Source organism: Eulemur rufifrons, chromosome 19 (assembly GCF_041146395.1).
Source record: "Eulemur rufifrons isolate Redbay chromosome 19, OSU_ERuf_1, whole genome shotgun sequence".
Classification (NCBI taxonomy): domain Eukaryota; kingdom Metazoa; phylum Chordata; class Mammalia; order Primates; family Lemuridae; genus Eulemur; species Eulemur rufifrons.
This window is the reverse complement of record NC_091001.1, coordinates 58375121-58398855: the sequence shown is the minus strand read 5'-3', so window position 1 is coordinate 58398855 and position 23735 is coordinate 58375121. Positions and strand designations below refer to the sequence as shown.

At 57.9% G+C, this 23735-nt stretch overlaps 1 protein-coding gene across 6 annotated transcripts in view; it reads right to left on the bottom strand.

The window, feature by feature from the left end:
- Positions 1-3224: 3224 nt before the first annotated feature.
- Positions 3225-23735, bottom strand: part of SFXN5 (sideroflexin 5) — a 111592-nt gene continuing 91081 nt past the window's right edge. For 2 of the 6 annotated variants that reach the window (XM_069495106.1, XM_069495108.1), the window contains 2 exons: positions 19622-19739; positions 3225-4626 (listed from right to left, as the gene is read on the bottom strand). In XM_069495106.1, the coding sequence (XP_069351207.1) occupies positions 4254-4626; positions 19622-19739 (491 nt within the window). In that variant the 3' untranslated portion in view covers positions 3225-4253. The remainder of the gene's footprint in view (positions 4627-19621; positions 19740-23735) is intronic. The other 4 variants (XM_069495107.1, XM_069495109.1, XM_069495110.1 and 1 more) reach the window with 2 other exon arrangements.

Genomic DNA, 23735 nt, shown 5'->3' with positions numbered 1-23735 from the left:
CTTCCCTCACTTCCTCAGGATTTGCATGGGGTCTTCAAGGAGGGGGTCTGGTGCCTGTCTACCTGTCTGTTTGTCCACCTTCTCTTGTCCTTTTTTGTTCTCCTCTTTTCCTCTTTCCGCCTTCCATAAGGCCCAGGGAACTGGAGTGGGATGGGGCCTCAGATTCTCGCTGTGGCAGAGGAGGTGTCCCTGTTGGAAAGGGGGCAGGCTCTGGCCTTAGACGAGCTGCCAGCAGCAGCCTTGACTGGGCGGGATGGAGAATGAACACTCTTCGGCCACTGGTACTGCAGGGAGGGTGGGCATGTGGGGATGAGGCCTTGGGGGAAGTGGCTGAGGCATCCCTGTTTTGGGAGGTAATCAGAGGCAGGGGGTGGGTGAGATGGCAGGAGCAGCGGCAGCTCTAGGGGACTAAGGGAGGCTCCATTCGGAAAATGAGGCCAGGTCCCCAGGGCATGGGGAAAGAGTCACTCACTCATCACTGTCCTCATCCCCCAGCATTCTGCCTCTCCTAACCACTGCCTGAGTGGGAGGAGGGAGGCCCTATGGGCCAGGCAGGTGGGGATGGGGGCAGGGGAGGCCACATTCCTGGAGTGTTAATGATCTCAGGGCTGGGCAGGAGCTGAGCCCCCAAACCAGCTAAAAACAACAAACAGCTCCCAGGAGGGATTTGTGTCTGTCCTGAGAGTCAAGGATTTCCGCCCGGATGGGGGCCGTGGCCTGTGGGGCTCTTAGCAAAAGAAATTCCCCAGAGACCAGAAGCCCCCTGACCCAGAGGTATCACTTTGAGAGCAGACCCTCCCCATCCCCCTCCCTTTCTCTTCTCCCACCTTCCTAGGGAGGCCCAATGTCCAGGAGGGGAGCAGCCCCCCCCCCGACCTGGGAGGGGTGAGAGGTGAGTCTGGGTGCATTCCTCACCTGGTGTCTCCATCCTTACAGCAGTCCAGTGAGCGATGCTGTTCTCGGCATTTACAGACAAGGACAGCGAGGCTCAGTGAGAGAAGTGCACACAGAGAAGGTGCTCGGCGAACATCTGACCGACTGAATGAGTGGATGAAGGAAGTGACTGGCTGGGAGTCACACAGTCATGCTGGGCCGAGCTGGGGCTGGAACCAGGGTCTGCTGGACCCCAACCATGGCGGCTTTCCACCCTCTGCCCCCACTCCTCTCTGCAGTCCTGGCCCCAAGGGACAGCGGAGGGGTTAGGAGGGGGCAGAGCTCCCAGGGCTGGTACCTTGCACGCTGCGGACAGTAGGCACCTTTCCACTCAGCTCAAAGCTTCTCTTCCTAGGAAGCCTCTCCTGGCCCCAGGCAGTCCAGGAATGTCCCCTCCCTTGTCCCAGCCCCATGGACATAAACAGTATGGGAATCTACTCAAATTCCCTGTTTCTCAAGTTCCTCGGGTGGGTACCTGAGGGAGCACTCAGTCAGGACTCTGCACGGGGGTCTTCCTGCAGAGTTTCGCCCCCTCTGCCCTCACATGTCTTCGTCCCTTCCTCTCCCCTGCCCCCTGGGCCTCCCAGCTGGCCTGGCCTGGGACCTGGGTCTGTACCTTCCTCGGGGCGTCCCACAAAATCCTCGGGCAGCCCTTACCTCCCCCACTGTTTCTGTGCCCGCGGCTTCCCCCAACAACTCGCAAAGCCACGCCCAGTGCTTTAAATCCATCATTTATTGTCCGCAGCTCATTAGTATTACGTAAATCACATAGATTGAGAAATTTTCTGAGAAGGTTAAAAAGACACTGCAAAGTCCCCTGGGAGTGGCTGAGGCTTGTGTGCTGAGGCCTTACGCCGGCCCAAGGCAGGAAGACCATTTTAGATCTGACCACTGGCCTTTCTCCTCCTCAGAACCCGCAGAGGCCCAGAGGGGACACAGCGGGCTCACAGTCAGGCCATGGACAGGGCTCTGTCGGCCAGCTTGCTCGGCAGCCAGCTGGATATCTCGAGTTTCTGGCCCCCTGTACCCCCAGATTGCTGTCTGGAAATGGGAGAAGGGCATCCCCGAGCCTGAGGGAATGTTTGAAGAGCCCAGAGGAGGGTCGGGCAGGGACACCAGGCTGGAGGAGCACTGTGGTGAGCCTCGTGTCCGGCACCGCTGGGCCAGCCCCACCCTGACTGTGGGCCCAGGCTCGGCTCTGCCCTGGTCACGATGCAGTCTGCCCATCAGACCTCCTGTCCTCTGGCCTCGGCAGAGTGGCACATGGGTGTTGGCCAAGCGTTTCCCCGAGGGGTTTTCCAAAGCCAGACCAGGCCTTAGCAGCATGGCCCACTGTCCCTCTGTCACCATCACCCTGAGCTATAAGGATCCTTTGCACTGCACACCGACAGGAGCAGCCCCCTCGGCTCACCTGAACTTGCATTTGGGAGCATGATGGAAATCATCCGGAGACGAAGCAAATAGGTTATGAGATGCTGAGGCCACAGGGGTGGGGTGGGTGGGGGCTGGGCGTCTCTGCCCGGCTTCTGGAGGGGGTGGGGTGGGATAGGCAGTTTTGGTCCCAAGATAAAGTGCACAAGAATAAGACCCTATGACAGGTGGGGGCAGGGGGAGTTTGATTGAGCTTTTCAAGAGGACCGAGACATGCCCAGGCTTAGGGACCAGCCCAGCGGTCACTGACACATTCACATTATGGCGAGACTGGCTCAAAAATACCTGCCCCCCCAATGCGATGGTGCCCCTCCCCCCCTGCTGCTTTGTCCTCCGTGCCACCTATGCCCTCTCCCGCTCCTTGGGGGTGTGGTAGGCCCCTCAGGGTGGTGTCCTGCAGAGCCAGCAGGTGGCACCAGGGCTTCAGGTGGGCACAGGGTGTCAGTGCCCACAGAAGACCCACCTCACACACTACCCCTGTCCTAAGATGCTGGGAGGCCACCTGTGGCCATGCCCCTGCTTCCCTGCACTGGCCTTTTCTTACATGTGATCACCTGGATCTCTCCCAAGCTGGAGTCACCAGGGAGCGGGTCCAGGGGCTGCATGCCAAGGGCTGCCATTCCAGTTGGGGTGAGGCGAGGGGCACACTGAAGCCAGTGCTTCCCCTTTGTTTGGGCCTCTCAGAAAGGGGTCACTCCACTCACCCCAAACTTAGACCCTGCTGCCCTCTTAAGGGCTCTCTCCTTCCTGGCACACAAACGGGAGAGCGATGGGAGCCAGTGGCAAGGGGCCTCTGAGCTGCAGGGGTGACAGGTGGCATGCGGTGTGGCCCCACACTCAGGCCCAGACATCCACACCACCTCCTTTTCTAGAACTGTAAAGGTCTGTAAAGGCAAAGGTCAAGTGCTCCTAGGATATGGGTGCACAGAAGGGCAAGGTCCGGGTTCAGAGGCCAACCACTGGCCATTCCCAAGGGGATCTGCCCCTTTCCCAGTCCAGCGTCCACACTGGGGACTTGCGTGGGATGTCCAGCATCTGAGCAGGGCAGGCAAAGGCGAGGTCTAGCCGGAAGAGTCAGTGGGAACCCTCGATCCAATCCTCTGGTTCTGGAGGCTCAGAGAAGGGAATGAACTTGTCCAAGGCCACACAGCCCATGCGTGCCAAAGCCAGGGCCTGCCATTCCTGGGTTGATGCCTCTTTGACTGGGCATTGGCACTCTCTGGCATGAGACGCCCCCTACTCAGGGAGGAGGGGATGGGGCAGGCAGCCTTAGTGGCTGGAGAGGCTCCCCAGACAGCAGTTGGCCCAGCTCCAGCCCCACCCTCAGCCTCCAGCCTGGGTCCTGGAAGGAGGAGCGTCCCGCAGAGACCAAGTGCAGGCCCATGGTTCCTGCCAAGCGTCATTTGTTCTTGGGACTCCTGCCTGGAGCTGGGGTCATCGCAGGGGCCTTGAATCAGTCAGAACTCTGCAAAGGGTGACCCCAGCCCCAGTACCACTGTGCTTCACTCAGAGGGACTGGTTTTGCAGCTATGGCATGGATGATGGCTGGCCACACTCAGAGCCAGCTGCCTGTAGAATCTTCCAGAGGCCTCCAGTGCTCCCGGATTCCCTGGGCCACTTCCTGAGGACCTTCCTGTGGTGTGCAAACCACCTCCCCGTCCCTGCCCTCTCCAGCCCTGGGAGCCATCTGGCCTGGCCACTGTAATACCCTAAATCTACCAGCATGGCCACCAAACCATCCCAGCTTCCAGGCCTACTCGGGCCCCCACCACCTGTCTACTGCCACTTCTGGTCAGCTGTGACCAAGGCTCAGACTTGATTTAGATAAAAAATAAAAATAAAAAAGAAACCAAAGTATAAAAGGATCCTAATTCTACCCCATGGGCACCCTACAACTTTTCAGCTTCGCACATAATTGTGCTGAGTGGAGTTTTGACAACCCCATGTAAGGCCCAGAAATGCACTTGATTATTTTCTGTAGGAAATGTGTTAGAATTCCTTGTCCCTATGTTAACATGTAAATGGATTAGTCTCCCTACCACTGCAGGCTGGGTGCTCCCCAGGTGGCCCAGGACTGCTGGGGTCAGCTCGCCCCTCCCTGCAGATGCAGCCCACGAGTCTCCTTCCCTGCCCCTAACTCCCCAACCTGAACAGTGATCTGTCCCCAGGCCGGCCGGCCACCACTCACAGCCCCTTGTTGTACACCACTGTCCGGCTGCTTGTGGCCCGGGCAATCTCAGGCTCCAGCTGGGATGTTTCAATCTGGGGAGAGAGAACAGGGAGAGAAGGTGGGGCAATGGGAAGGGGCCAGCGGGGAGGCAGGGAGCAGCAGCTGGGACCCCTGGTGTCTGCAGTTCTGCCCCTCCGCACCCCCACCCTGCCCCAGCCAGGGCCCACATGCCTGTCTAGTGACACATCTTCCTTCTCTACCACCCTCCCACCACAGGGCTCACAGCATCCCTTCCAGCCACACCCTGGACCTGACACCACCCAGGGCTGCTCCACCAGCTTCTTTAAGTCCAAACGGGACCCTATTGGACCCGTCAGTCCCCTATCTTCCCAGCACCCCACTCTTCTTCCTATTTTTAGACCACTGAGACCTCAGGCCCCAGACTCCCTACCTGTCAGTCATCACATCTTCCCCCAACCCGGATACCTGGGACCATCACTCCAGCTACTCCCTAGCCCAGCCCCTGACTGGCAGAAGCCCAACCATGCCTCCACCCTCTCTACACTTGAACCTGACCACGTAATGGGGACCACTCAAAATTCACCATCCCTGACTTTGGCTGGACCCTCACAGCAGCCGCAACCACGCTGGCCCGCCTCACTGCCCATGCTCTGTAGAGGCCACCTTAACCCGTCTCTGCCGTCCTCAGCCACCCCGCTCGGTCCCCACTCATCCTGAGCAGATGAGCCTTCTTCCTCAGGGGAAGACACTGCAGGCACCACAGAGGGGCTCCTCAGCTTTCTGTCATCAGACCCACCGCCTACCTGTGTCCACACGTGGCCCTACACCTGCCCTCCTGCTACTCCATGGCAGCCGGCCCTCCCCTCCTCTCCCAAGGCAGATCTCCACGTGGCTCCACCTCCCCTGCCCACCCCGGAGCCCTCCTGCTTTGTCCTCCCTCTCTCTCCACTTTGCAGAGTCTCCCCTCTGATGACACCTCCCCTTCACCCCGAGTCACGCTCCAGCTACTGCCTGGTCTCTATCCTCCCCAACAACCACATTTCTTTAAAGAACTGTCTACACTGGCTGTGTCCACCTCCTCACCTCCTACTGACTTTTCAACCCACAGCAAATCTGGCTTCTGTTCTCAACACACTCCACAAAAATCTTTCTCTCCAAGGTCACTGCTGCCCCTTATTTCCCGACATCCATTGGACACTTCTCGGGATCCTTGGGGTTCGGCCTGGAGAGGCCCCCTTCTCTGCACATGCCCCTGGGCAACTCCCACACCAGTTCTCCCCTGAGCTTCAGGCCTACAGCTGCCTGTCTGCCTACTGGAACCTTCCTACAATGTCTCATTGGCCTTGCCCTCAACCTGCCTGAAATGGAACTGAATCCGCCATCTCCCCTGGCCCCAATCCAGCTCCCCATCTTGGGAAGGACACCACCACCCCATGGCACTCTGGCCAGAGACCCTGGAGCCGCTCTGTGTCTCTTTCCCTCCCCCAAGGTCTCGTCCACTCAGTTCATCCCCCACGGCCAGTGCCGGCCTCTAAACCAGAAGTCTGGTCACGCCTCTCCTCACATCAAATGGCTCCATGTCCCACCACTCCCGGGATCAAGCCAGACTCCTGCGCCACCTTGCCCTAGTACTGGAGACTTGGGCACACACACTGATTTTGGCTCCTCAGACACACTGGTCTCTCCCCAAGTCTTCGCCTGAGCTGCCCCCTCTGCCAGGGATGCACCTTCCCGATTCCGGTCCTGCCCCCACCCCTGGGCCCCTCCCTCCACCCCGTGCTCCTCCCTGTCTGCGTTTGTCTTTCCTGTCTCAGCTTTAGGCCCTGGCCCAGGTTGGGCGTGGCTCCCTGTACTTTATCCCAGTTACACCCCCGACCCCTCCACGTTGGGTCACAAGCTCCCTAAGGCAGGGAACATGCCATCTTGTTACCCTGATTCCTGAAAGCCCAGCACAGTGCTGGTACACAGTAGGTGCTCCCTAAGTGTTGTATAAATGGGTGGAAAGCAAAGAGGCACAGGCACTGGGAGGACAGGGTCCCCTGGAGACCCCACAGCAGCCCAGATGTTGGGCTTCATCTCCAGGGGCTGAGCCCAGGGTCCTGCCTGAGCCCCCAGCCTGAGGGGGCCGGCGGGGAGGCGCTGCCTCAGGGAGAAGGCCCCAGCCTGACAGAGTCACCAGGCACTGGGCCTTTGTAACTTAGCTTGGCTGAACTTAGTCATAGGCACCTGCTGTCTGTCCAGACACGACAACCCCGGGATGTAGGCAGAAGGCGGCACAGACTGGCCTGGCCTTCAGAGAGCTCAGCGAGGCCCAGGCTGTGTACAGCAGAGTCTAGACGAGAGGCAGTTTGGTGAGGACTGGAGCTGGTGGGCATGGTGGGGCTCCTCAAGAAGAGGGGACCCTTCCCCTGTAGTCCCTGGGACTCTAATACCCAGGTTTTGGCCACTTGAGAGGGCCGAGCAGAGGAGAGCTAGGCTCAGAGCCCAGGCCTCCTCCCCACCCCCTCTCCTCAAACCACCTTCTCCCTCCGCACCCCTACCACCCCCGAGTCCCCTCCACCCTGCCGGCTCCCCTCGTCCCCACGCTGCCACTGACACAATGCACAGCGCCCACGCTTAAAAATCTAAATGCTTTTGAAAATGTTTAACCTAGTTAGACAAATTAGCAAAAATTTGTGCAAAACAATTTAGGTATTTAAAATATTCAATGTTTTTAAAAAACTGGAAAACTGTTCTTAGCTTTCAGCTGCAAAAACCAACAAAATATAACATCCCAGCAATCTTACCATGAGGTGTAACATAACCCTTCGGGAAAGCTGTTAAACAGCTACTGAGGCATCCTGGGAAATAGCACTTCATTTATTCAAATGCACATATGTCAGGCTTTTGCACCATATGTCATTCCAAGCTATTTACAGTAATAATTAAATCTTAATCAACGTTTAACCTCTGTAAAATGTTTGAAGAATCCTAATCACCCTTCAGACTGCACTAATGAAGGAGAAATATATAAACATAAAAGGAAAATGATGCATAGATATCACACTGGAAAGAACAGTAATTGCAAAATTGTATTTCTTTTAAATATAATCAGTAAATGATGTAAAGTAAGCCAAGGAGTATTTTAAGTTAAGACATCTTGGATGTCAGAGGTGTGAGCAGCTAATTTTGTTCTGCTACCCATAACAGATGTAGCATATTTTATTTTAGTGCCATTATTAGCAACTTCCCATGCCGGCTTTCACTGAAGCACTGAGGCCCACATTAAAATCAGAGAGGCTGCTCACCACCACCGCGGAGGACCACGGCCCAGGGCCACGGGCCACTGTGCCCACTCCCTAGTGTGTGCTGGCCCCGGGGAGACTGAGGCCTCCCCTCCTGGCACCCCCAGGCTCCCCTGGGCTTCCTGCCGTGCTGGGGGCAGCAGGTAGGAGCAGGGGGAGACGCAGGCAGTGGGAGGGCTCCTGGGGGAGGCGGCTGAGGGAGCAGGAGCAGGGGCTTGGGGACAGAGCTGGCATTTCAGGCTTTCTCTCTCATTTCAATTCAGTCTGCCCTCAAGTGAGCAGATGTTTACGGCCACCAACTCCATATACCCGGGCGGGGAACACAGAGAAAGACTAGACCAGCCCATGCCCTTGAGAAGCTCGAAGTCTAGGGAGGAGTCAGTGAAAGCAGATGGATTCCAGAGAGACAAGCAAAGTGCCATGGCAACTCGGGAGGGGCTGGGGGTTCCAATTTATTGAAGGAACAAGGAAGGAAGACCTCTCAGAGGAGGTGGGCCAGGAAGAAAATAGAGGATTTTGATAGGGGAGGGCAGGCAAAGCTTGCTGGGAGAAGGGAAAAGCATTAACTGGCCAGCATGGCCTGTTTTGGGGGTGGGGGCGTTGCTGGACGCATCGGAAATGTGGCAGGAAATGGAGGTGGGGCTGAGAAAGGCAGGACCTTGGAAGCTACATGAAGGTGCCAGCATTTTATCTGAGGGCAGTGGGAGCCACAGAAGGACTTTGAGCAGGGCAAGGGTGGGCCATATGCCAGGCTGCATTAGAAAGGTCTCTGGTGACACAGGGTGTAGAGGATGGACTGGGGTAAGTGAGGGGGGCAGGGAAGCCTCTTGGGGAGCAGCTGTGTGAACAAGAGAGGTGCCGGGTCCTGCCCTCTGATGCTACCAGTGCGGGCAGACAGGAGGAGCCTTCCTGAAGATGCGACCCACAGGAGTTGATGACCAATTCCACGTGGGGGTGAGAGGGAGGTGTTGAGGATGACTGTGCATTGGATGACTCCTAATTCTAGCTCAGGAGCTGGGGTGGCTGGTGACGCCACTCTCAGAGGCAGGGAATATGGGATGGGGATGGGTCAGGGTGCGGGGTGGTAGGCTCAGGGTGGCCATGTCGAGTTTGGGGTGCCTGTGGGTTCCCCAGTGGAGAGGAGGGAGGCAGATGGGTCCAGGGTTCTGGAGCTCTGGGCAGGAGAGAGAGCCTGGGATGTGTGAACACAGCCAGAGCCTCCAGAGTGGAGGAGCTTGCCCAGGAGAGCAGATGGAGGGGAGGGTGCCAAGGCCTGGGGAACAGGCCCATCTGAGGGTGGGTGAAGGGAACAAGTCCATGATGGCGGCCTTGGAGGACCAGCCCAAGGAGCGCAAGCAGTGACAGAGGGTGCCACAGACACCACGCAGCCATGGACACCAAGAAAACAGTTTTCTGAGAATGGTTCTGATGAGGGCTGAGCAGCTTTGCTCTTGGCAACTAGACTTTGGTGACCTCCTGGGGTCCGTGGTGCCAGCTCCCCCTCAGTGCCGATCCTGGGCCAACTCAACTGGCCATTTTTCAGGATGCCTCTAGCCCTCTGGCCACAGCTGGTGTTGGGACCACATGGGTTCTGCCGGGGAGGCTGGGGCAGGGACCCCTGTGTGGCCTGCTTGCCCAGGCAGGCCGTTTCCTCCCCTCTCCACCAAGAATCAAGTGTCTCCCTTGAAGACCACCTCTCTGAGGTGTGTGTGAGCCGAGTCTCCTCCAAAGGAATCACATGCAGGCCGGGCCTGGCAGTGCCATTGGACCTGCTGGTAAACGAACGTGACTCAGGTACTGGTTACGAGCACCAGAGTGCCTGCTGCCAACTCCTGCTGTCCCACCCAGCTCTAGGCCCCACAGCAGGAACAAAGGGTCCCCGTGCTGCTTGGAGGGGCTGACCTCCAAGCTGGCTTTATGTGCCCTGCCAGCAGCCACACAAATGGCGTGGTGGCCACAGGGGCTCCCCGGTGGTGGGGTTGTGGAGGGAGGGAGGGAGGAGCCAAGGCTCAGTGAGAGGAGTGCTGAAGGCCAGAGCCCCAGAGTAGGGGGTGGAGAGGGCAGGGACTTGGTTGGGACCACAAACTGGCTCTGAGGGCCCTTCTCTGGGGAGAAGGGGATGGGGCAACCCAGCCCCGGGCTGCCAGCTCGGGGCAGGCAGGACCCTGAGAGCCAGCCAGCTGGCGAGGAGGTGTCTGGGATGGGGAGCACTGACTGGTGGTCTCCTTCAGTCCCAGAAGCAAGGTCTTGGGAACATGCCCACCCTGCCCAAAAATAAGCAATGTTGCCCTGTTAGCACCCCTGACTCCCGGGTAGAATCTGCTCCCTGGCTCCCAGACAGCCTCACAGGGATGCCCCCTCCCCATATCAGAGCGCCAACCCCCTCCTCTAGACCCCGCTCAGACCCTGCTGCCCCTCCCAGGAGATGTCCCCAGATTCGGAGCAACATGTCCAGCATGTCCCCAGCCTCCCCTGAGCGCGCTGAGGCACAGCTGGCTCCAGAGCCCCTAGAACAGCCTGGCGCCCTTCCTTTATGGCGTGGGAAGGGTTAACCTTGAGCTATTTACCTGGGTCCTGGCTCATTGCGGGTGGGGGCAGGTGGGGGCGTAGAGTCAGGAATGCACGTGGGGCCACCTCTGCCTCTACAGCCTGGGAGCACACACGCACCTGCAGCCAGCCAGCGGCCAGTGGATAGTTTACATATTTGAACCTGGAGCTAAGGTGCTGAGACATAAACAGGAAACTGGATCCCCTGGCCTGTGCCCCATTCTCAGGGGCTTTTACCTACTACAAAGAACTTCCTCCTTCTTGCCTTTCTTCTGGTGGCTTTGCTGCCTCCTTTTCAAAGGCACAGGGCTGGGGGTGGGGTGTTCAGCGTGACCCTGTGACATAGCTCAAAGCCACCCCCTGCTCCTGGCCAGGGGTCTGAGCCTCTGAGGGTCCACAGGTGGTGGCGACATTGACACAGGGTCCAAAGCCCAGGCTGGCACCTGGCTGACCCTGTCTGCCTGAGGTCTCGGCCAGGTGTGGGACCACCTTGCCCACTGGGCAGCCACAGTCCACCCTTCCTCACCAGGGCGGGGCAGGCCTCACGTCCTGCCCAGACACACACACATCCAGGCCAGCTTTGGAGGAGCCGTCCTGAGCGTCCTTGGATGGCAGGGGTGTCAGGTTGGCCTGGGGAGCAGCCGAAGCCTAAGCCTGGACCCCGGGTCAAGCCTTGGTGCTGGAGAAGGTCGGACTCCTCAGCTGGACACTCAAGGCCTTCTGGAACATTCTCCAGCTCTCTCACCCACCAGCTGCCCTCCATTTTCTGTACAATGTAGGTACAGGCTTTGAGGCCAGAGTCCAGGCTATATTTTAATCCCCTAAGGCTGCCTCCTCCAGGAAGCCTCCCTTAATGTTCTCAGACCAGACCCATTGCTGCTGCCTCTGGGCACCCCTGGCAGCTGTTCTCGCCTCCATCACACCCCTAGCCACAGGCTGACTTGTCCTCTAGCCGGGTGTGGATACAGCGGCCCCCGCCCCACCCCCCTGTAAGCCACTCAAGGCAGCTCAGTGTCCCCGTGCCTCAGGAACACTTGAATCAAACTGAACAGAAATGCCGCCAGCGCAAGAATCCTGCCTTATATTTTTCCAGCTCCGCTGCGCAGGACCCCTGGCCATTGTGGAGCTTTGCACTATTCCTGGGTGCCCTCTGGTGGACCGATGTCAGCGTCATTCTCTGTCCTCTATCTCCTCAGCTTCGAGGCCTCAGTTTCCCCACATGTGCAGTGGGAAGATTTTCTACCTCTTGTGGCTGGCATGAGGATAACATCAAGAAAGGGATGGGAGAGCCCTTTGGAGGCTTGGGAACCCCCCACGGGGCTGCATAAAGAGGGCAGGGCCCACAGTTACGCCAGCACCCGGGGCTGAGCTCTTGCTATGGGCCAGGCACGTTCCCAAGACTTTGCACATATCGATGCCTGTAATCTTCTCAATGGAAGCTCTGCACAACCAAGCCTCCTCCCTCCTTGTCCTGAATTCAGTTAGGTGTTCCAGAAGGTCCTGAAAAGGAGACCCAGGAGGGACAGGCTGCAGGCAGCCCCGCTGAGGCCTGTCATCTGGGCATGTGCGCACGTTCATACGTGCACGTGTGTGTGTGTGTGTGTGTGTGGGCCTGTGTGCACGCGCAGGTTTGGGGTGGGGGTGTGGGGAACAGGCAACATGACAGGTGGCGTTGGCGTTCCTGGGCTCTGAGCGGCTTTGCCATTCCCATCCGTCCCTCCTGGGGGGTCCTGTGGGCAAACTCCAAGAAAGCAGCGGGCGGGGAGGCAGCAGATTTCTGACGGCAAAAATAGCCCACTTTGGAGTTCAGTAGGGACTGATTAAACCAGTAAACGAGAAAAACCCCAAACAAACATCTCGAAGCAAAGTAGGAGATGGGTTTGAGACTGGAGAGGAGGAGGCCCCTGCTACGGGAGACGGTGAACGCTGCTGTGGACTCAGGAGGGACATGATGCCCCCTAGACATGTCTCTGGCCTCACATCAGCCCTGGAAGAGTGGGTGAAGCAGGAACCAACAAAGTCAAGGTGAATCCAGATGGGTCGTGTTCTTTATTAGGCATTGATAAAGAGTGCCAGTTCTCAGCCTCAGGAATACCCTATATGTTGAGGGAGGGAGAAAGGGCTGTTGCCCCAAGGAGGGAGATGGGACATTGGAAACACACCACCAGAATCTATATGGGTGAGGTGAGACAGACCCTAGCCAGGTGTATCAGGGAGGGCTTCCTGGAGGAGGGGCCATTTCTAAAACAGCTTGAATGTGGACCTTAGCTTATTCCCAACTCCTCCCCATTCTTGGTTGGGAGTTCAAATGCTTTCTCAGAGAAAGGGAGATAAGCTGGGGGAGACATTTGCTTTTGGTGGGTCACAGCTGTCTAGCCAAGCTGGTTCAAAACCACCGTTTTCCTCAGGGCTGGTGAGGGTTTGGGGAGAGAGTAGAGGTTCTGGCACCCGCTGGGGGTGCGCACATTTTTGCCCATACAGGGAGGGCGCGCCTCTGTCTCTTGACTCTGAGAGCCATAATGGGAGAGGCAAGAAGGAGTAGGTGGGGAGTGAGAAGGGGGTGTCTGAGCTGAGCCCCGCACCTCAGCTGCAGCATGGGTGTGGCCTCTGAGAGCCCGCTTCTGGGCCAGGGCGGACATGGCTGGTAAATAGTGCTGAGGACATGGGCAGGGCTTTAGCCTTCCTCAGAACATGACATGCCTTCTAATCCCCAGCACCCTCTAGAGCTGAGGTGAGGAGGGGCTCTGCTGAAAGGGAGGGTAGGGAGTGGGCAGGGCTAACCGCCATGACATGTCTTTTCTTCCATTCAAGGTGTTTGGCGAAAGCTGGAGGGGCCAGGAGTGGTGGGGAGAGGATCCTCTGCTGAGGTGTCAGGGAAGGCCAGAGGGCAGGGGCCAGCAAACCAATACACAAGCAACAGAGCAAACAGGAAACACCCCTCGTTGCCCCCAGGGACCCCTGCACCAGCTGGGGCAGGGAAGAGAGACACACACTCTGGGCCTCCAGCCCCTACAGCAGCAGCCAGGCCCTCTCCCGGCCTGCAGCCCAGCCCAGAGGCACCGCCATCTTTCCTCTCCCCCTCGGCCCTACAGCTGCTGGGAGGACCGAGGAGCCATGTTCCAAGGAAGGCCAAGGCCCTGCCCACTCACCACTTGGCACCATTCACAAGCCACGCCTGTCCCCAGAGAGTGGCCTCAGCGGGCACAGCCATGCTGCAGAGAGGAGGTGCCTGAGGGTCAGCGCCTGGCTCAAAGTCACTCGGCCCAGTGTCAGCTCTCCCGACTCCAGTACTCAGGCCCCGGCTCCGGTTTTCACTTCCAGAATCTCACTGGGCAGAGCCAGGAAGAAACTTAGTTCCAACATCTCATTTTACGGCTGGGGAAACTGAGGTCTTTGAGGTTAAGACCCAAGGTTGTACAGAGAGTTGAGGCTGAGGGATGCCAGCCAGAGGGGCAGAGGCAGGCCTGGGGGACAGCGGATGGCCTCCCAGCCCCAACACCACCTAGGGACAGGGCTGAGTCCCTGGCCGCCGCCACTCCCCACGCCTTCCCCTTCCACAGACAAGCCCTGCCTTCTTCTGTGGACACATTTCAACCTCACCAAATCAGCTAATTATTGACAGTTGGTGAAGAGGAGATTTCACTTTTTCCTCCTGTTAAACTGCTCCTAATTAGTTCCCTGTCACCACGGCTGGCTCGCCCGCCCGCCGCCCGCCCGTTCACGCAGTAAGCCCGCTGCACAGTGCCTCATTAACCTTTTGCTCCTCTCCTGCCGCCTGCCAACAAGATGAAGACAAAAACAGATTGTTGAACAATGGCTCCGGCTTGTATGTGCAGCCCCGCTCCGCAGCCCCCGAGCCCCCCGGGGGAATAGTGGGGAGAAGCGAGGGGACTGGGTGGGGGAGAGCCCAAGAGGAGTCAAGGAAGGGAGGAAGAGGCACAAAGGAGGAAGAGACAGAAACAGAGGCAGGGATGTGGGGAGGGAGCCTCAGCCAAGGTGCCGCTTCCTGCTGCCGGGAGACATGAGGTTCATTAAATGGATCAAAAGCCTCCCAGGTGGGGAACACCGGCTGCCAGAGTCAGAGGGAGGGACATTCGCGGTCACCCTGTCCAGCCTCCTGTGGCAGCCAAGCGGGAGTGCCCAGAGACTGGACCCTGGACGTCTCCCTTGAGGGACCTGGGGCACCAGTGTATGTGTGTGTGTGGCGGGGAGGACAGAGGTGACCACATTTACCTGGAACCCAGAGCCCCAATCTCCAGAGAGGGCAGGGCCAGAAAGGCCACCACAAATCCAGCCCCATCACGCCACAGGGAGGCCTCTACCACCAACCCGATGGAAAGCCGTATGGAGCACAGCCCACACTGCCACCTGACACAGCCTGGTGAATGAGTTTTTACCTCCACCGTCAGAATGGAGGCTCCCTGAGACCACGGGGCGATGACATGGCCACGCTGGTTACAAGCAGAGGGGGAAAGCACTTAAGCTCTATGGGGTAGGGGTAGATTCTGGGTGCAGATTCATGGGCCCATCCATGCCTGGGCACAGGCTGGCTGAGTGGGCCTTGGCCAATACCCACTGTGGCACTAACCTCCAGGTCACAGGGTCCACCACATCCCTGCATGGGCAACAGGACAGGGCCCAGAAGGGAGCCCAGACCCTGTTCCCCAGTTCTCACACCCATAAGGAGGTTCCTGGTCCTACCTCTTGGCCTTCTAGGCTCCTTCTGCCCCTTTCTCAGCTCTCGGTTAGAAAACACAGATGCACTTACTCCAAAAGGTCCCTGTGAACGTGCACACGATTCCCTGTGAAGGGCAGGAGGGCACTGGAGTGTTCTCCCGATGAATGAGCAGCAAGCAGTCTGGGGCTCAGACTTGGGCCTTCTCTTTTGATAGTGAGGTGGGCCAGGGAGTGTAACAGAGTCCTTCTGGCTGGGTCCAAAGCCTGCTCCATCATTGCCACTTTGGACTTTGGGCAAGGTACTTAACCTTAATGTGCCTTGGTTTCCTCGTTTGTAAACAAGGCATATTGGTATCTACCTTGGAGGATTGTCATGTTTTGAGCCCCCATTTCCCCACCACAGCCAACCAGGCTCCTCTACCCTCTGACCCAGGGACTCCACAGAGGCCATGCCTTCCCGCCTTGGGCTGTGGGCATTCCTTCCCCATCACCACCCTCTCTCCAAACTCCCGACTCCATCTCACAGGCTCTTTGCTGTTCTCCCACCGTTTCTTATCCCTGAGCTCACTTCTCGGGACAAAGAGAGAAAATTAGCTACCCTTTGCCCCTACATTGCCATATCTAGCTACATCACCCAGTTGCCAAGTCTCATCGACAACTTCTCGTCCCCTCTGCAGTAGCTCACGGGGCAGAGAGCCCCTCCTCCTTGCAATGCCCTCATCTTTGGCTTCCATGAAGCCTCTCCTTCCTTGTTCTCCCTGCCCTTGACTGATCTGTCCCTTTCGTAATGGTTTTTCTCACCCTCACTATGACCTCACCCACTTTCTCAGCTTCAATTCTCGCATATGCTCCACAGGTTCCATATCTCCAGCCAGACTCTCTGCCCAGAGCCTAGAATCATACATCTGACTGTCTAGGATACGTCCCTTGATATTCAAGAACACTCTGGACTTGAAGGGCATTGGCAGGACCTAATACAATAAGGCCCCCAGCATGTTGCCCATCTAGTAGATGCTCAGTAAATAGTAGCCATTATTACTATTCGATCCTCAGGACCATTTTAATAGGCAAAACTACTAATCTGAGAAGAGCAGACAAAACTCTCTCCCAGGAATTGAAGGGGGGATTGAAGTCCTTTCCTCACCCTCTGTGGTTAGTGAGTTGGAAACCTCATACCAATCACTGCAGGCCAGCCATTCTAGGAACTAGTTCCTAAACTCTATCTCCAAGTCCCCTAATTAATTAATTAGCGTTCTAGCGATTACTTCTGTTGACAACCTTGGTGGCTTTTGGCAAGTGGGTCAGCCCAAGCAAGTCCAGACTTATTGTGGCAAATCCCAGTGCCTTCTGGGATGAGACATGATCCCCCTATGGCAAAGGAAGCTCCTCATTAGAGAGAATTAATTGGGAGGGTGAATGGGGAGAAGGAGGTCCTCTCAGCCAATTGGCCGACGGCCTTGGTGCCAGGGGTCACAGATAGGCCTAAAACACCCCATAATGCCCAGGCCAGCCTGCATCCTGTTGGGGTCCATGCAGCTGGGGCAGGAGCTCTGAAAATCATGCCTCCACCCTCCCTTCCCGGAGGACAAAGACTTACTATGTAATGACTATACTCCACCCAATCTGGAGAAAGAGGCTTGGGTTGCGATAAGAGGGGCTTTGGTTAGTACTCAGGAGAGCTAACTTCATGCCTATTTGAGGCAGGCATCGGGGGAGAGCCGAGCCTGGACTTTGACATGCAGCCTCTGCGAGGCCAAGCAAGGCAGCTCACTTTCAACCACGTCTCCGCAGCCAGGGCTGGAGGCCGGGGTGGGTGAACAGCCATCGCTGTGCTTTTGCCCCAGAGCAATGCCTGCTGAAGACCCACAGCACTCCTAGACCCTCCCCCACCACATCGCAGCCCCCATCTCCTTCCTCTCCCGGCTGCCCACGGTAGGCAAGCTGGCTGAGTGAGGAGAGAAAATCAGTCACAGAAAACAATCAGACGCAGCATTTCCCAGGGGCTCTGGACTTGGAGTGTGGGACCTCTGGGGTTTCCTTTCCCATCAACACCGGTTTCTGTGACCTTGGGCTGGTCCCATGGCTGCTCTGGGCATCCATTTGCCCCACAGAGCCGGAGCATGGGAAACTGGGTGACCTTGAAAATATTTCCAACCTGGATGGTCTCTGATTGTGTATCAAGGATTTTCTCTGCCCTGGGTCCCTCCCTGTGCAGGCAGAATCAGGCTCAGGCTGACTGCACAGAGATGCAGTGGCTTCAGGGAGTGCCAGGCCCAGCTCTTTGAAGACCACTGAGAAATACCCTCCCGCCCATCATCAGGACTTGGGGGCAACCTGCGGCCCTCGGCTCCATGTGGAGTTCCCAGGCTGCAGCTTTCCCAGGGAGCGGAGCAGGAGGAGCACCCTAGTCTCCATGACACGGCTGGGCCCTGTGGGCAGGAGATGAGGGTCCTGCTGGCACATAGCACACACCTGGCTCCTGCCCTGGTGTGCCTCGGGTGGTGTCCCCCAAGACAGCAGCCCCAGCCCTGCCGGAGTCTCCCCCTTGAACTCTGGAGCTCTGGAGGGAAGCGACCCCAGTTCTCACCCTCCAGGGACCCTGAGGCCTGAGACAGGTCACCCCCTCCTACTCGAAGACCCTGGGACTCCAGCCCTCACGGCCCCAGCACACCAAGCCCTTATTTTCACATCCCCCAGGTCCCCTCCAGGAGCCCTCACCCCTCGCACTGCCTCCCTTGGGGCCCTACCCGCAGCAGGGTGAGTGCTGAGACCACAGCCTCAGAAGTGCCTCCTCTGGCCCAGCCCCCACCTCCTCATGAGCTCAGATACTGCAAACACCCTCCGGCTCAGCCACCGTCACGCCCAGCCCAGCTTGGAGCCCGTGGTTCTCTGCTCCTCTCTTCTCCCACCCAAGTCCCGAATGCCCCCTCCCCACGAAACCCCAGCAGAGAGGACCCCGTGGCCCTCCCTGCCACGCACTCCTGGGTGGCCCCTCGCACCACCCACCAGGCTCCCCTGACTTCCTGGGTCGGCTGTCTCTCACCCTCCCCTCTGGGTGTCTCAAAGCTCCTCTGTAGTCCTCAGACCCCTGACCCACACCCACTTTCCTCTCTGCTCTGCCACAAGAACAGAGAAGCCATCAGAACAACTCCCTCAACCTCCCCAGCCCTGAACCCCACCCCAGCCGAATCTGCCCCCCTTCTGCCTACTACTGCAGGGAGGGGGCGCTCCCCCTGCCGAGCTCTGGTCCGCCCCTTCTTTCTGGGCTTTAGTCCCCCAACATCCTCCTCTGAGTGTTCTCAACTCCCCTCCTGTGCCTTCCCTTGTATGTTTATACAAGCTCCATTCTCTCCTGTTTAAAAAAAGGAAAGATAAATAAATAAAAGCCTCTCTCAATCCCACATCTTGTTCCAGCTGTGGGCCTGTTTCTATTTTTCCCTCAACACCGAGCCTCACTTGTCACCCTGCCCTGCCCCTCGGGGACAGGGTTTGTCTTTATCACCTGAGACTTCAGTGGATGCTCTTTAACCACACGGAGTTCCACCTCTCAGAAGGGCTGACACTGTGGACGGCCCGTCCATACCCACACCACTCTCAGCCTGGCTCTGCCCTCTCCTCCCTGGCCACTTGTCCTTGGCCCCCTGCCAGGGCCTCTGTCCTCCATGTGCCCTTGTGTGCCCATCCACCTCACTCGCTGCTCTCCCTCACACCGCGCCTACTCGTGGCGCCATCTTGTGAGGTGCTACCTACACCTGCCTGGCCGTTCAAGACCAGAAAGGGGGGCGCACATCCTCCCACCACGTGCAGCTCTTCATCAGATCCCAATGAAGCGCCTCCTGACTCTTCTTCAGGACCCACTTCTCTCCATGCCCACTGCCAACAGCCTGGTCCAAGCCGTCTCTCACTGGACGCCCGCCACAGCCTCCTGCTGGTTCCTTCTCCTCCCGAGCTCCAACCCAGCTTTGCGATGCAGCCACAGGGACCGTCCAAAAGCAGGAATCTGTGTCCTGCCCTGCACAGCCCCTAGGACGACATGTACCCTCTGTGCTTCAGCTCCCAAGTTCCCAACACCCCCAGCCCCAGCCCCTCACCTGGCCCATCTCCCTCCACTCTGTTCCGCTGCAGACTTTGGTCAGCTCTTGGCAACGCCGGGTACCACCTCACCACACACCATCATGCCAGCTGATCCCCAAGCCTAGTGTCGTCCCAGCCCTTCTTCACCTGACCCGCTCCAGCCCAGGATCCAGGCCCCAGTGAAATGTCACTTCCCTCCAGGCTCGGTTTGGTCTCCTCCCATATCCAGCTGAGCTTCTCCCACCCGAACACTCCTTGAACTACATTTGCCCTTCTCTGTTTAATTGCTGTGTTGGCTGCTCAACCCCCAACTCTGAGAAGTCAGACCTGTGTCAGTCTTGTTCAGGGCTCTAGCCCCAGTGCCTAGCACAGTGCTAAGGAGTCAGTGCTGTATATTTGTTAATAAATGACCAACGGCTGGCTCTCTGCCCCCACCCCCCCAACCCTGTCTTGCCCATGACCCCCGCCCCCGCTCCCCACTGACCTCTGACATCTGCGGGAAAAGGCTGATCGCCAGCGGCAGGGCCAGGCCGAAGGCTGCCAGGCACACGAGGCTTTGCACAGGGAGGAGCAGCCGGGGGCGCGCCTGCAGGAGAGCCGTCCTGTGGGGGAGAGACCCGAAGATGGGGTGGGCTGGCCACTAGCCACCGCGCTGGGTCCCACTCAGAGTCTCAGGGCCCAGGTGGCATGGTTCTGGGGTCAGTGCCAGCCTGCAGCTAAAGAGATGCAGCAGATTCTGTCTTCGGGGCCTTTCCCAATGGGCACTCCTCTCCCCAGGCCCCGCCTTGAAGGACATTGCTGGTAGAACTCTCAGCGACTCAAATCATAAATGAGCACTTGTGGGGCACCCACCCACCGCGTGTCCAGCCCTGCACCAAGAAGGCCGTAAATGGGAGAGACACTGGAAGAAGATGTCAGCCCCTGCTCCCAGGAGACACACAGGAAAGTAAGATTGCTCTCAAAGGCAGCACATAATTAAACAGCAAACAAGCCAGAGTAGGTGCGGAGTTCAGGGGAGAAGACAAAGCACACACACATGCATGCGTGTACACACACACACACACACACACACACTCACAGCCGGGAGGAGGTGATCCTCTTCTGTGCGTGAGAACAGAAGACACCCCACTGGCCACCTCACCAACTACAATCCAAGAACCACAGAAGGGGCAGTGACTTGTCTAAGGCTACGTATGCCAGAGGCAGGCAGAGTGCTGTCACCCCAGCTGCTCCCAGCTCCTACCTACAGGCGCCTTTGCAGTGTCATCACCAGCTGGCACCCACTCCCCATGGCCAGCTTCAGAGGGCAGGAGAGGGGTATGACAAACCTCCCTCCAGGGCCCTGGGTCCGCCAGCTCCCAGACAGCGTGGGGGCCATACCAGCTGGCAGATATGCCTCTGCCATGCTCATCAGAGCTTTCCATTTTGCATAATATAGCGGGGACCACGGCACTCCACTGGGGAGGCCTTGGGGTGCCAGCAGGATGGATGACTAGAACATTTGCCAGGGGATGACTAGAATATTTGCCAGTATCCCCTGGCAAATAAACCTGACCTCAGTAACTGTGTCAGCCTCCACGAGACCTGCTCCTGGCGTGAAGGGGATACAACTGGGCTCTTGCCCCTCCCTCCCTGGAGCAGGGCTGGCCATGGCCACAGGCAGCCCTCGGGGGCAGGGCCAAGTGTGGGGTGCAAGCAAACTCCATGCCACCCTCACCTCCTGGGACAAGAATCCCAAGAGCACCTGGCCCTCAGCAGACAGCAAAATTGGGAGCAGCAGTTCTCAAACTTCAAAGTACATGGGCATGGTGTGGGCAGCTGGTCAAAAGTGCAGACTCCCAAGAGCCCCTTACAACTGTCAAGTCCTGGTTCGGGGTAACTCCCAGGTATTAGACCTGGGAATTTTCATTTTAAACAACCCTCTCTGAGTCTACAGTGGGATCCCAGGCCACACTCATGAGAACCCCTGCCCCAGGATGTTCCTGCTCAGGTTTAAATAAAGATCTAGTCACCTGTAAGTTCTATGCAATTAAAAGAGCCTCAGCCTGGCACACAGTAAGTGCTCAGTAATTGTGCATCAGTATTGTGTGATTAGTACCCCTGTCACCTGGGTGAAGGACGTAGGGTCCTGGTGGCTGTGCTGTCCTGCAGCCCTTGGCCCAGCCCTACTGGCCCAGACCCCAATATCTGTTGAGCTATTGAATTTAGCCAAAATTGAGCTTTTGGAGAGGGGGGTTTCCACAGGATTAAAAGCAGGACAAAGGTGCTGAAATCAAGCTCAAATCTCTCTGATCCCCCAGTCCCATCCCCACTGGCACCCCCATCCTCTCCCTCTCCTCCATGCCAGCCCCACACCCTCCCTGGACTGCAAGGCCTCCTGGGCTTCCTTAGGAGTCGTGGAGGAGCTGGGAGTAAGGCCAGGATGGGGTCTGAGATCAACTTCTTAAGCAGGACAAGGAGTGTTGGACACAAGGTTCGCCACCACCACCCCCAAACCTGTGCAGGAGGCTTGGGGTCCTGCTCACTGGGGTCTGCCCTTCTGTTCCAGTGGCAGCGACAAGAGGGTGTGAAGTGTCTGGAGGCACAGCCCTAAGGGCCACGGAAGGCAGGGAAGGGTGACCAGGAGAAAGAGTGAAGCTCCCTCCCTGGCAGGTGAGGAGCAGGCCATGGGCTCAGTCCTGGGGACCTCCTGGTGGGGACACTGGACAGACACCCTTCTACACGGGGCTGTAACCTCAGCTCGTCTCTCAGTGGTGGCTGGCTGAAGTTCCCACTGGCAAAGGGGTCCAGGAAGCCCCAGCCCTGTGCTCCCAACTCAAGAAGGAGGCAGGCCCAAGGCTGCAGCCCAACAGGAGCCTCAGGAGTCCCAGCCCAGAGCAAGCTCCAGCCCAGAGCAAGCCAGAGAGTGAACACAGCAGGACAGGGGGAGGGGAGGAGAGGGAAATGGCAGGGAGGGACGGGAAAGGCAGCTGGGGGAGTTAAAATATGCAGATGGAGAGATGTGCGAATGCCTGGGAGAAAGAAAAGACCCGGAGCCCACGGAGGGAAGGAAGCTGGGGAAGTGGACTCCGGGACCCACCATGGTGGGTGTGGCCTGGACCCCAACCCAGCTTAGACCCAGCCTGGTGCCTCTGACTGGCCCCCTCCATCCCAGGGCCAGGGAAGCTTGGCTGGGGGTGAGCGAGCTCCAGCCCTTCTGATCCAGTGCTGGCAGCTGCCTCTCAGCTGGGGGCTGATCCCAGCCCTGGGTCTGAAACTAGCTTCTTCCCTCAGCACGGTAGGAGCTGCAGGCCGGTGCAGAGTGTGAACCCTGCAGCCTGCAGGGAGGGTGCGGTGGAGAGTGAGGGGATGCCACCCTCGGAGGTGACCCAGTGCTCTGGGCTGGTGGGGGGAGGCTCCTCTGCTTCTGACTTCAGACTCTTCCTTTCAGTCTCAGAGTCTAGGACACCTGAGCACGCTGAGCTCCCACCTCTCTCTTATCCCAGCAGGAAACCAGGGACCTGGGCTCTGCGTGCTCCTCCCAGACAGGATGATGGGGAGGCCAGAGGCGAAGCTAGGCGGGTCCCAGCCGCAGCCACACAACAGCTTGTCTCCCCCATTGCTGCGCATTCCTTCAGCACTTGGAGTTCAGCTTTAGTTTGCGCTCCATTAATTTGCAAGTAGGCTGCTTCGTAAGTGTTCTTTTGTTTTTTTCACTGGCTGTCCTGACTCCCTTGCCCAACCAGGGCTCCCCAAGTGTGGAGCTGCCTCCCCCACCAGCATCCTCAGCAGAGGCCCTGTGCTAGTGTCCCTGCACCACTGATGTCCCTGCACCACGAGGCTGTGGGTGTGGGCCCAGCCCCTGCAAAGAGCCAAAGAGCTGCTGGATGTGAAAACGCAAAGCCCCAATGAACGAGGTGATGAAGGGGCAATGTCCTCATGTTCACATGGGAGACTGAGACTGAGGGGGTCTCCCCAACCACGCCAGCCTGGCAGGAAGAGGTGGAGCCGGAACCAGATTTCGTGTTCCCGCCAGAAGTCCCAGCCTGCTCTGTTACGTCGTCCTGTTTCGCCTACCCCTCAGTCCTGCAATTAATTCCAGGGTATATGTGACACAGCAAGTCTTTGAGGGCACAAATTTGGTCTTATTTATCTTGCTATTCCTGGGAGACCTGGGAGAACCTGGGCTGGACACTTTTCTTCTCCCCAGAGACGCTCTGAAGAGCCTCAGGGAAGGACCGACAAAATACAAGGCTCCCAGAGGACCAGACTCCCTCCGTCTCACTACCCTACCAGAGGGGCTTCTTTGGACCCTGAGCTGAGTCAGACTGTGTGGCACCCCACACACTAGGCAGATCCCGGAAGGGGGAGGTTCGGAACTAGAATCACCCCACTTCCCATAACTCCCAAAGCCAGGTTTAAGCCCCCAAGCCAATGCTACCCTAACCATCACACCACTTTCTGCAAACTCGACTCAGATGCCAACTGGGAAGGCGCCACAGACCATGTTTTTCCCCAGCAAATTCCTGCAGAAGGGTAGGTCCCTGGATGACCTTGGCTGAACCAGATCCCCATGCCCCTTCTTGTAGTTCTCAGGATAACTACAGAATGTGCTGGGA